At 27.9% G+C, this 13422-nt stretch overlaps 1 protein-coding gene across 3 annotated transcripts in view; it reads left to right on the top strand.

Moving 5' to 3' along the window:
* The first annotated feature begins 140 nt into the window (after positions 1 to 140).
* LOC100209870 (DNA (cytosine-5)-methyltransferase 3A) overlaps positions 141 to 13422 on the top strand; it is a 74825-nt gene continuing 61543 nt past the window's right edge. Inside the window, exons 1-2 of one of the 3 annotated variants that reach the window (XM_065798049.1) lie at positions 141 to 254; positions 339 to 1054. In XM_065798049.1, coding sequence (XP_065654121.1) covers positions 344 to 1054 — 711 coding nt within the window. In that variant the 5' untranslated portion in view covers positions 141 to 254; positions 339 to 343. Of the gene's footprint in view, positions 255 to 308; positions 1055 to 5219; positions 5314 to 13422 lie in introns of those variants that run through there. The other 2 variants (XM_065798050.1, XM_065798048.1) reach the window with 2 other exon arrangements.

Genomic DNA, 13422 nt, shown 5'->3' on the forward strand with positions numbered 1-13422 from the left:
ACATGAAGTGCTAGTATACCCCTCAAAAACTGGCATCATTAATTACATATATATGCACTTAATCTAGGATTTATGGAGAAATTGGAAGATGAATTAACTGAGGGTTGAGATGGCATTATCTACATATGAAAGGAATATATTTTTCATTTGAAATTTGTTAAGATTTTTGTTTTCATATAAAAAATAAAGTATAAATCATAATCGACTAAGCAAGATTAACTTTTGTTATCTATCTGTTAAATCAAAAGTTTTTTGTGAGTATCATTTATCAAATAGTTTATTTTGTTCAGCTTTTTTGTTGTTTTTTTGCTTTAATTAAGTTTTATTTTTTTATTTAGTAAAAATGAACAAATCATCTGTAAAATTAGTTGCAAAGCGTAAGAGAAAATCAGAAGTTGACAGCCTTTTTGATAATCTTTCATTCATATACTCAGAAAAAAGCTGTAGTCTTCCTAAAATTGACTTGATAAATATCAAAAATGATGGCATAGAATCACTCAAAACTCATGGTGGCAGAAGATGGTGTTTAGACAGTACATTACATTGCGATAGAGTAATTGATCATAATTCACAAAAGTTTTCAATGGTTATGAAAGATCATTCACAAGTTTATCAACAAAGTAACAAAGATAAAGAAAATAAGTTGTTTAAATATGTAAAAGCAGATGAAAATATTTCACAAAGTAAGAACAAAAAAAACAAAAGAAAATCAGAGATTGATGCTCTATTTGATCATCTTTCATTTATATACTCAGATAAAAAATCTAGTCTTCCTAAAGAAGATAAGCAAGCTAGAAAACTTTCTAATAAAGAGTTAGTCAAAGATGAAAATGATAAAGAATGGAGTTTATACAATAAAATTGCTCATGCAAGTGAGATTATTGATCATGATACACACAGAATACCTGAGATCGCTAAGCAATTACAAATAAATAAAATTAGCAATAGAGATACAGATAATAACATTTTATTTGAAGGCAATAAAGTTAAAAGTAAAAATAAAGAAACTTTACAAACTCAACCGATTGGTGGGTCAAAATTAGTGAAAAAAAAGGTGCTTTTTTATTATAGTTGAATTTTATTTTTTTAACTTTGTTTACTTATTTCTATTACTTCGTGAAAAAATAATTTGATAGAGTAATAGTTTAATTATCATTATTATCATTATTAATAGTTTAATTATCATTATTATCATTATTAATTGTTTAATTATCATTATTATTATTATTAATAGTTTAATTATCATTATTATCATTATTAATAGTTATCATTATTATCATTATTATGATATTTAAACTATTATCATAATAATGATAATTAATAAAATAATTATCTAATAAAATAACTCAGTTTTATCATTTGATTATTAAACAATCTTGTTGTATCTTTTTTATTAATAAATGAAAAATAACTGAACATCAGAGTTAAAGTTGGTTACAAACATTATTTTTCCACTCTTAGCTTAGAGTTGGTTTTATGTGTTTTTAAAAAATGACCATTTGTTGGTTGAAATTGTTTACCTTGATTTAACTATTGCCTAGTAAAAAAGTTTTAATAATATCTAGTATGTAAAATATATTGAAAAGACACTAGTTGAACAGTGCTTTTTTTTGTTTTTATATACATACATACATACATACATACATGCATACATACATACATACATACATACATACATACATACATACATACATACATACATACATACATACATACATGCATACACCAGTCCTTTGCGTAAGAGGTGTGCATTTGCATGCCTTATATGACCACACATATAATACTTGTTTTGACAACTTGGCCACAGGTTTTTGCAAGTTTTGATAATTAGCACATTTAAATAATACATTAAACAAAACAAAGCAAATTTAAATTAAAATAAACATTTCAAAATTCTATTAACAAATGTTAATAGAATTTTGAAACAATTTTTCATTTTGTATTATATTCCATATTACATTAAAAATTAGACAAATTTAAAGAAATAATTTCATCCAAGCTTCTAATTATAACTCGAGCACTTTATTGCAATGTTATAAAAGGCGATCTTTGAAAAAAATATTCAGATTAGAGTTTAAGACAAGAAGTAAGAAATGAGTACAAAAGCCATTAAAAAATCATTACAATCATTACAGTTATTATCTTTCCATGATTTTATCATGGAAAAATAATAACTAATAAAAAAAAATTAATTTAAAAAAACATTTTTACATTACAAATACATAAATATATTTAGAAATAGATTTTAAAAAATTTCATAGACATGTTTCGTTCCTTGGCTCTCATTGCATATCATAGCCAAAAAAAGCACCCTAAATATAAGAAAACAAAATAGTTAAAATAATCTTGTAATTAAATTAACAAAATAGTTAAAATAATAAGTAATTGCATCTGCAAACAATTTTTAACTACCATAATAACTTTTTACTTTTATATTTAGTTGTACCACTAAATTTTATTAAATTTCATGGCACTTATAAACAGTCTAATTTACATACGTTTTTTAAGATTGTGCTGTGTTAAATATATGGATTTCTAAAAAAAATAAATAAAAGTCTTAAAGGGGAAAATGTGGGCAACCGCCCTCATGGCTCTCACTATGTATCCGCCCTTGTATTAGCCTATTTATTTATAGGAGGGAATAATAAAGATTAATATTGCTGTGATAATTTTTTTTTAACTTTGGCTTACAATTAAGTTAACATTAATCAATAAATGTTTTAATTTTTTTCTGGTTATTCTTGTATTTATTTAGTCATTCTTAAATAATTTTTTTTTTTTAGTTAAATTTTTATATATATATATTTTTTAATATTTTATTCTCTTTTTAGTTAGAGGGTTATTTATTTTGATTAAAGTTTACTTTGTTTTTTTAGCGCATTTTTTAAAAGCTATCAAAACATGCAAAGAGCCGTGGTCAAGTTGTCAAAACAAAGTATTATAGGTCATATAAAGTGTGTGACCGTACACCTCTTATGCAAAGGCCTGACACATACATGCGCACATACATATATACATTCATGCATACATACATAAATACATACATACATACATACATACATACAAACATACATACATGCATACTTACATACATACATACATATACATACACATATACATACATACAGACATACATACATACATACATAAATACATACATACATACATACATACATACATACATACATAAATACATACATACATACATACATACATACATACATACATACATACATACATACATACATACATACATACATACATACATACAAACATACATACATACATATATATATATACATACATACATACATACAAATATATATATATATATATATATATATATATATATATATATATATATATATATATATATATATATATATATATATATATATATATATATATATATATATATATATATATATATATTAGAATTAGCCTCACCATGTACTGATACAATATTTTGTAAATCTGTAAGCAAGTTTCTGCGGTGCATCTTTTGTATCCACACACATATAATTGTTGTTACAAAAACAATTTTTTAGATTATAATATAGCATAATTAAATTGCGGTACATTTGATAAAACCATAAAGTGTATAACACTTGATATTTGCGGTAACAAATGGAATTTGCCTCATCATTAATTATTTTCAGTTTACGTATATTTTGATCTGGTGATACGTATTTGTGACTTATTATTATTATTTGTAAGTTAAACAAAGACTGTGAAATCAGTACTTATAAAGTTTTTAACATTTGGTTTTTGATACTTAAATTTGAAATGGGACAAAAAGTTAGCGTTTAACGAAGGAAGAATTAGCAGTAATCAATGCATTCAAAGATACAGGCTTATCTAATCAGTAAATTGCAAAGTAAATTAAAAGACCTCCAAAAGTGGTTAATAATTACTTCAAGGTTGATGTTAATTATGGAGCTTATAAGGAAAGTGGTGGCAAATGTAAAATTGATAATCGTACTAAACGAGTTATTGTACGTTGTGCTGCTGCTCGGCACACAACTGCATCTCAAATTCGTGATGATTTACAATTAACTGTATCTGTTCAACGTGTGAGACAAATCTTACATGAAGATCCAAACACAGTTTGGAAAAAGCGTAAACCAAAACCAAAACTTACTGCTCGTCATAAAGAAGTTAGATTACAGTTTGCAAAAGAAAACATGTCTTGGCAGGAAGAGTAACATCAAGTTCTCTTTAGTGATGAAAAAAAGTTCAATCTAGATGGCCCTGATGGCTATCAATATTTCTGGCACGATCTTCGAAAAGAGAAAGAAACTCGGATGAGTCGTAACTTTGGTGGTGGAACCGTTAAAGTTTTGAGGGCTTTTTCCGTCGCTGGAAAACTTCCACAGGCATGGATTTCAACAAAAATGAATTCACAGGACTACAATGATTTATTAGAAATAAGTTTGCTTGAACATGGTGAGGAATTGATGGGTGAAAACTTTTTCAACAAGATAATGCTGCTATCCATAATTCAATGCTTACAAAAGCTTTGTTTAGAGAAAAAAATATTCATGTAATGGAATGGCCCACATCTAGTCCAGATCTTAACCCAATTGAAAATCTATGGGGAATATTTTCTAGAAAGATTTATGAAAATGGTGAGCAGTTTGAATCCACCTTGGAGCGGAAAACTTGTATCAGAGAAGCTTGGAATGAAATATCTATAAAAACTATTCAAAATCTTCTGACTAGTATGTCAAGTCGCATATTTGAAGTCATTAAAAATTCAGGAAGCAATACTAAATATTGAATGAGTGTAAAAACAAAATATTTTCTGTATTTTTTTGTATATAACGTAAATGAGGCTAATTCTATTTTCTCCACAATTTGAATGCTTTTAATTTTTTTCCATTTGTAATTAATTTAAACATACCTATTTATAAACTTTTTAGTTGTAGTAGAAGATAATAAGAAATAAAGTAGAGTTTTTATTTGTTTCACTGCCATTTTTGTTAAATTAAAACCAAAAATAAAGGTGAGGCTAATTCTAATTTCTCCGCTGTATATTGTATATATATATATATATATATATATATATATATATATATATATATATATATATATATATATATATATATATATATATATATGTATATATATATATATATATATATATATATATATATATATATATATATATATATATATATATATAAATATATATATATATATATATATATTGTTTCCAGTTTAGGATATTGCAGGCCTTGGCAGGAAGCGAGAGCTTTTAGCCCCACACTCCCCTAAAACACTTTACAGGAGCAACTTACAGCTTTCGCAAAAGTAATTTTTTTTTTCTAAAAAGTTTAATTATTATTGTAACTAAAATGAAAAATGCAAATCAAAAAAATTTAATTCATTGGATAATAAACAGGCAAGTTTTTTGCAAAGTTAAAAAAATTTTGTCTAAAGAAATTTTTCATGGCGCAATAAATGACTCTTGTTATGTGTATATTATTGTAACATTAACGTTACAAACATATGCTAGTAACAAGTATAAAACTAAATATTGTATTTAACCACTTAACGAATTTGCTCGACATATGTCGAGCAAACTTTTTTAGCCAAAAAAAATTTGCTCGAGATATGTCGAGCATTATTAAAAATTGGTATACTTTGAGAGCTAGCTCGCTATATGTCGAGCAAAGCTTCTGATTGGTTATTATGATATCTGATGCGCTTCCTGTACGATAAACTCTTCTTTTTATGACTGCCACGCGCCAATTTCATTATAATCTCAAGTAGTTTTCTATTATTTCAATGTTCATAAATTTATAGAATGCCTTATTTTATTCTTATTATTTATAAATACGTGAAAGTTTCTTGTAATAAAACTACTTTTACAGTTAAAAATTTGAAATTTTTGTATGCGTGATTTTGCCTAGTCTCTACAGTTTTACAGTGCCATAAATGTACATTTACGAAAGTTTATGTAATGTTATATAATTAGAGTTTTTAATAAAATCATAAATTTATAAATTTATTGAAATCAACTTTATATTTTATTGTTTAGAAATAGAGGAAATTAAGTTTGCAACTAGGTTCACTTCAATTTTTCAAGAATTTTGCAAGAATTTTATGCAATATTGCAATGCTCGACATATGTCGAGCAAGTTTTCAAAGGTCAATTAGGAAGGTCATAAATTATTAAAATATATTAAAATTTATTAATTATTATTATTTTCCTTTTTTGCATGGTTAAAACAGTAAAATCAATTAAAAAAAAAAATAGATTTGTTTTTGACACACTTTTGAAAATTAATAGGTTCGTTAAGCGGTTAATAAGCAATTTTTATATGAATAAACAGATAGCTTGTGCAAAAACTAAAAGCTCTTGTAAAAAGCAGTTTAGAAGAGCAGCTCGCATCCCTCGCCATGTTGGTTTTAGCAGAGCTTTTCTCCGCTCTCGCACTTATTTACTCCCGCTGGATCTTCTTGACTCAATGCATGGCTTCTGCTTGTGTCTCTGTTTTTATGACTAGGCAACTCATTCTATTATCTCCTAATGAGAGTAAAACTCCAAAATTCAGTTTTATTGTTCTGAAGCCTGCTGGTAGTCAGATTTTCTAAACCCTATGGTAGCTCTTAGAGAGATTCCATCAACCAAAAATACCAGAGTACTAACAGTGCTGTGTTGCGCGTAGATGGTATCCCTGTTTGTACTTTTGGTGTGCATTGTTGAGGCCACATTTGGAGCCCTTTGTTACGGCTTGAGTTTATTAATAGTACTGAGGCAATTGCTTGGACTATTGAATAGTGTACTGGGTACTATCTGTGATTTCAGTTCTTTAACTAATTTAAAAAATAAACTAAAGTATCAAAAACTATAAAACATAAAGCACCATCATCGTCACCAAGTTCTTTAAATCTATCATTTTCTAATATTCGTGGTCTTCAAAGTAACTTCTCTTCTGTTGAGTCTTATCTCTTGCAAAGTTTACCAGACCTACTTGAGACTTATTTGAGTTTGTCTGTCTTATCTTGTGATCTTAGTGTTGATAGTTAACTTCTTTTAATTCATAAAGACTCCAATATTTGCATGCTTGGCCTGGGCATTTACATTCATAAGAATTTACCCATTTGTCAGGAAACTAGGTTTGAATCCACAGACTATTCTTTAATGTGCTTTTGTTTAGCACCATTTCACTCTATCGTCTTTCTCTTTGTTCTATATTGCTCTCCTATATCTCAAGACTGCACTCTTTTTTGATGTTATTTCTGATCAAATTGACTAAGCCCTCTTTATCCTTTAGCCAATATCGTTGTTGTTGGTGACTTTAATGTTCATCACACTGAATGGCTTGGCTCTAGTGTCAGTGACTCTGCAGGCAATAAGGCCCACAACTTTTTCCTTTCTCAATCTCTAATTCAAATAGTCAACTTTCCAACTCGCTTTCCAGACAATTCGAATCATTTACCTTCTCTACTTGATTTATGTCTTGTTTCTGTTCCTAGTCAGTACTCAGCTTCAGGTTTTAGAGAGATCATGGTTTGATCTCTCTAAAACTATTATCTTATTCTTCTTCATCATCAGAATCCCCCAATCATTGTATCCTTACAACTACCTTAAGGTTGACTGATCCATGATTTTCTTTGTGATGGCCCTTGGGTAGAAATCTTTTGTCGTCCTGCTGACAAATGTTCTTCTTATGTAACTTCTTGGTTTGAGGTTGGCATGGAATCTTTTAATCAAGCTTCACTCTTCTCCATAGTTTTCCTTTCATTGTGCTGCCCCAATTTCTAATCGTAACCATTACTTTTATATCTATCTTCAAAACAATTATTTGGAAAACAGACGTCTGTTTACTATTGCTAGAAACCATTGTAGAAAGGTTTTGTCTAAAGCCAAAGCTCCAGAGACTAATTGAGAATTATTAACAGTGTCAATAATAAGTGCAAATCTGTTATTCCTCCTCTCTTGCATGGTTCAGATTTTGTTACCTCACTTAAAGACAAAGTTGAATTGTTTGCTATAAACTTTTCATCAATCTCATCTCTTGATTCTACTAATCACATCCTACCTGATAAAGGTGACATCTCTTGATTCAACTAATCACATCCTACCTGATACAGGTTTTCTCTCAACAAGCCTACAAGCAACCAGTATTAAGTTGGGAGTTACTACAAAACAAAAAATAAAGTTATAGAGCAATAAAACAGTTGACAGAAGATTTGAAAAGTTTAAGGTTGTATGAGTCAGGAAAACATGAAGAGGGAGAGAGTACCGAAGGGTTGAAGTGCGCGGAAAAAACTAGACAAATAAAACTTTTTAGAGCATGCAGGGATAGATACTGTAGATATATAAGACTTCGCTGAATGATGTGTCAAGCAAGAATGAGTATTAGTTGATGGAACTAAACATAGCTCCTTTCAGCAACAATTATGATAATATTTGTAGAAAAGGGAAAAAGATTTAACTTTATGACAATGGCAGAGAAGCTCAAGTTTGGCAAATAGCAGTTCAAAGTTTATAAATGTAGTTGAACCTGCTATCTCCAGAAAGAGCGTCATTATAAGAACCAGCCAAAACATGGTAACAGTATTTTATACTGGGAGGAATAAAAGATTTGTAGACGTAGATAATGAAATTAGGAGTAAGAAAATGGTGAGAACAATAAAGAGAGGCAACATTAGTGAATGCTAATTTTGTAATCGATTGTATATATGGTTTCCATGAAAGGTTAGTAGTAAATGATAATCCAAGAAGATATAAAGAATAGGATTCAGTGAGTGGGTTGCTTTTCATTAATATAGGAATGTCGACATAATTAATTGAGTTTTGTTGGAGTTAAAATTTACAAGCCACTGTGTGCCTTAATCTGTTACTGAAGTGATATCACTTCAAGATCGGCTGCCTGTTCTATGCAATTGAAAAGAGAAGACTTTTTGTCACGATAAGAGTATAAAATTGAGTCATCAGCAAGAAGAGCTACTTTAGATGTAAATTGTTTGGGAAGATCATTTATGTAGATAAAAAACAAAACAGACCCAAGGATAGAACCTTGAGGTACCCCATAAGTTACTGGAAATGAAAAAGAGTGTTGGACTTCAAGCATGACTTATTTATTAATAAAGCAGTTAGAAAGAAACGATTTTATAATCTCAAAAACTTTCCTAGATACACCATATGAACAAGTTTATGAAGAAGACCAGCATGCCAAACTATTGATTGTCTGACAAAAGTTATTCAATTCTAGGTGGTATTATTATCCAAGATGTTTTATAGGGATATTATTCATGTAGGTAAAAACACTGTGAACTAAACTGTAAAGCTATAGTGTTTATACAATATATTATATTGTATGGAAAGTTTTTTATATTTAAGTTTTTAAATACTTTAGTAATTTAAAATTAAAAGTTTTGAAATATTTAAAAAACATTTTATAACTTTTTTTTATAGATATTTTTGTTCATCTAATTTTATATTATAATTTTTATCATTAAATATATTTTCATGTGTAAGTTTTAAATAAATTTATAGTGATTTAAAATTTCATTAAATTTGATATTTAAGGCCTTAAAATGTCATCAGCGATAAGTAAAAACACTTTAAATTGATAGCTTTTAAATGAGAAAGTTTTTGATAGCTCAATAGCTTTAAAATGAAACTTGTTTGGCTTGCCTATTTCGGTCAAATAGAATGTTAGTTAATAGAACTTTTGTTGCAATATGCTATTTTAGAACTAATTTAAATAAGCAACAAAGGCATTTAATGGGTGGGTTAAGATTTTGCACAAGGGCAGCAAATTTAATTGATGCATTTAAATATGTAGTATACTAGGTATTGGAATAAAAAAAAAATGGAATAAATGCAAAAATTAATTTTTTTTTTATTTACAAATGGGTAATTCCACATCAAATCACCCAGTCCATTGAACCATGTGTCTTCTTTTTGTGTTATATTTTGACACATTATTCCTAACTATAAAAAAATATTGCATGCAAAATTTCAGCTAAAAATGTTGAGCGGTTGACAAGATACTGCAATTTTAATATTGACCTGGTTTCCCAAAATGACCCAGTTTTCATAACATTCTGAAAAAACATTTTTCTTAAAAAATAAGAAATAAAAATGGCAAAATTATGAAAATAAACATATATATATTTTTTTGATGCTGAATTCAATAAATGTACTTCAAATGCTGAAATATAAAAGGAACATGCTTAAAAGTTAATAAAACAACTAGTTTCTATAAACCAACTTCGGGGCCCAATATCTCAAAACACCCCCATCAATTTTTTTTTTTTTTTTGCTGTTAATATTTTCAGCTGCATATAATCTTACTAGGCACAAAAAATCTAACTAGAAAAGCTATTGAAACATGAAACTTTAATTTCAAAGATGTGTTACTTTTTCAAGAAATTCCCAAACAATATTTGTAAATAAAATAAAAATAAGTTAATCGTAATTTAAAAAGTTACTTAAATATACAAGATTTTTAAAGGTATCGAAGATGTAAGTTATTTTGACTGTGTTTGTAATAGTTCACAATATTGTTCCCATTTTACTTGTACTTCTTCTATTTCAGCATTTTCAAACACATAGTTTCTACCAGAACTAGAGCAAGCTTGTGGAACAGATAGTTTTTTCAGTGTACCTTTCTTTTTGCTCTTCACATTGCAATTGTAAGTCCAATCCCTTTATGTAAATGAAGTTAACAACCTTGATTTTCTTAATACAAAACTCATACAAAGCTTCTGATGTGAGAATTTGGTTTCTGTATGGTCGTTTTAAACTTTTTTGTGCTGTTAATCTTTTAACAGTACCACCAATCCCATCACATGGTGACTTTTTTGCCACGTGGGACGTGGCAAAAAAGTTCCATTCAACTTTAAGGGCAAATTCGCTCTCTAGTTGGCATAGATTGTTAAAGCTTTTACAATTTTTGTACTGTCCTGCGCAACCATCAGTGAATAAATGTAATTTGGACAGATTGAAAAATTTTATTTTTAATATTGGTATGATTAGTTGAAATATTTTGTACACATAAGTTACATCATGTGTAATGTTGTCTGATATAAAACAGTAAGAAATATGTTTCAGTACACCTTTATCATCTTTATAGTATATCACTAATGGATGAAAAGAACATTGTTGGGTGTTCCAATGATAGCTTTGTATTTCATCTTGGACTACAAAAGCATAATTTTCAGCAAAGTCGCTAATAATGATAATGTTTGATTGATCCGTATTTTGTTTAGTTGGTTAAGGTACTGTGATTGAGAGTGAGCAATAAAAGAATGATCTTATAGCTTTTCAAAGCAAGATACAAATAGTTCAACAAATGTTGGAACATCTGCTGTTAAACTCAATAGTGTTGCACGATCAGTAGTTTGCCATTGCTTGTAGTGTATCTCAAAATCATCTTTGTATTCTCCTAAAATCTCATACAAATATTTGGTAAGGGGTTCTTTAGCAGGACAATTATCACACTGTGAAAGCATGCATTCTTTGTTTTCTACTGAACAAACGGTTTTCGAAAGGAAATTCTTATATTTTAGTCCAATATTTAAGGCATCTACTTGCAATATAGCATTTTGGTGATAAGAACAAACACAAACAGAATGTGTACCACTTGCACCTGGCAAAATGCACCACTTTGGTCTAAGTAAAGCAAATTTTGAGTAACTTATTTGTATTTCTGGATTGTTTTCTTTGTATAATACATATAGTTCCTTTAAATTACACAAAAGCAGTTTTTTTTTGTTTATGGATGTTCTTTTGAATGCTAACATAATCTTTTTTTCCAGGCATAGTTCTACATAAATCACTCGAGTCATAAAAAAATTTAACAGAATCTTCTATTTCTTTGTGTAAGATTTTACCTTTATACAACGGAGAGATAGCTAACAATCCTTTTTTATTAAAAATTTGTCTAGCCATTTTTGCTTTGTATTCTGTAACTGCAAAGTTATTTTGTACTTCTAATATTGACCAACTTGGGGGTGCTAAAAGTTGTTAAAAGTTGAACAATAGTCCTTTTGTCAGAACATAGAATTTTTTCTTTTATCAAGCTCATAATTTCATCAAAGTTGTCAGCCTTCTTTTTTATGTTATTTGTTTTATAACACAGTTTTGAGGGAATATTGAATTGACTTTCAGATTTTCTAGTAACGTTACTTACCATTTCATTGATGCGCGCAACTTTTCGCTTTCCTTCTGAGAGTATATGTTTTGATGACTTTAAATTTTAGAGGAGATATATTAAAATTTTTGAGTTCTTTGGTCTCCTGTCTTTTTGATTTGAATGATATGATAATATTAGAAAATCCTCATCTTGTTCACCCTGACTTTGCTTCTCTTCTTTAAGATCTGCTTTTCTGGCAATCTTTTGCTTACAAGGTTTGCAAAGTTTCTTCCCAGGAGCAATATTTAAACTACTTCTCATCATTGTGATTCATTTATCGTAACTACTTTGAGATTTTCTAAAAGTAATTGAATTGTATAAAGCACAATTGTTTAAAATATTGGTAATGTTTTGGAAAATACAAATTAAAAAAGTATATATATTAAAATATTTAAATTCTACTTCTACTTACTTGTGATTTTCTTTGTATGTTTATAGAATAGATCACAGCATGCTTTCTGCCATATAGGATACATTTTCAAATATTCTGTAGTATGTCTTTCGCATAATATTGTTAAGTTTGATAGTTCAATGTTACAGGGTAATGATATAGTTATTTTTTCTTCATTGCTTAAAGTTTCAATAACATCTTGTTGGTCTTTGCATGCATCTGATGTCATTAAGCCAATAGAACACATCTTATAATTAATTACTTAGTATGAATGTAATAGATTACTTAGTATGAATGAATTTTTAATATAGAAACAATTCAAACCTTTTCAGAACCCCTCTGTTGTATAATTTTTAACACTGATAAATATTGTTAATTTTCTTTAGAGATATATTTATATATATATACAATCTCTATATATATATCAAATTGTTAATTTGCTAAAATTTGAATAAAATTTTACCAATGTTGTTCTATAACTGAACTTTTTATAAACTAGTTATTATAAGCTTATACAAAACATAGTTGTTAAAATTTTTTTTAAATAAATGCACATCAATATCACACTTAATCAGTTTTTATATAAAAACAAAACAGGATGTTTTTTTCAGTTGTTAAGATCAAATAACTAAGTTATCATATAATTAAGACTTCCTTAAATATAACAAAATTGTTGTTTTTTTCAAGGAGTCTATAAACCAAACTTAATATTTTACAGAACTCTATTTGCAAGTTTTTTAAAATAATTTATTGAAAGTTTGATATATCTTTAAAATTAAAGTTCCATATGTTTCAGTTGTTTTTCCAGTTAGATTTTTTGTGCCTAGTAAGATTATAAGCAGCTGAAAATATTAACAGCAAAAAAAAAAATTT

The sequence above is a fragment of the Hydra vulgaris genome, chromosome 05, assembly GCF_038396675.1.
Source record: "Hydra vulgaris chromosome 05, alternate assembly HydraT2T_AEP".
Taxonomy (NCBI): domain Eukaryota; kingdom Metazoa; phylum Cnidaria; class Hydrozoa; order Anthoathecata; family Hydridae; genus Hydra; species Hydra vulgaris.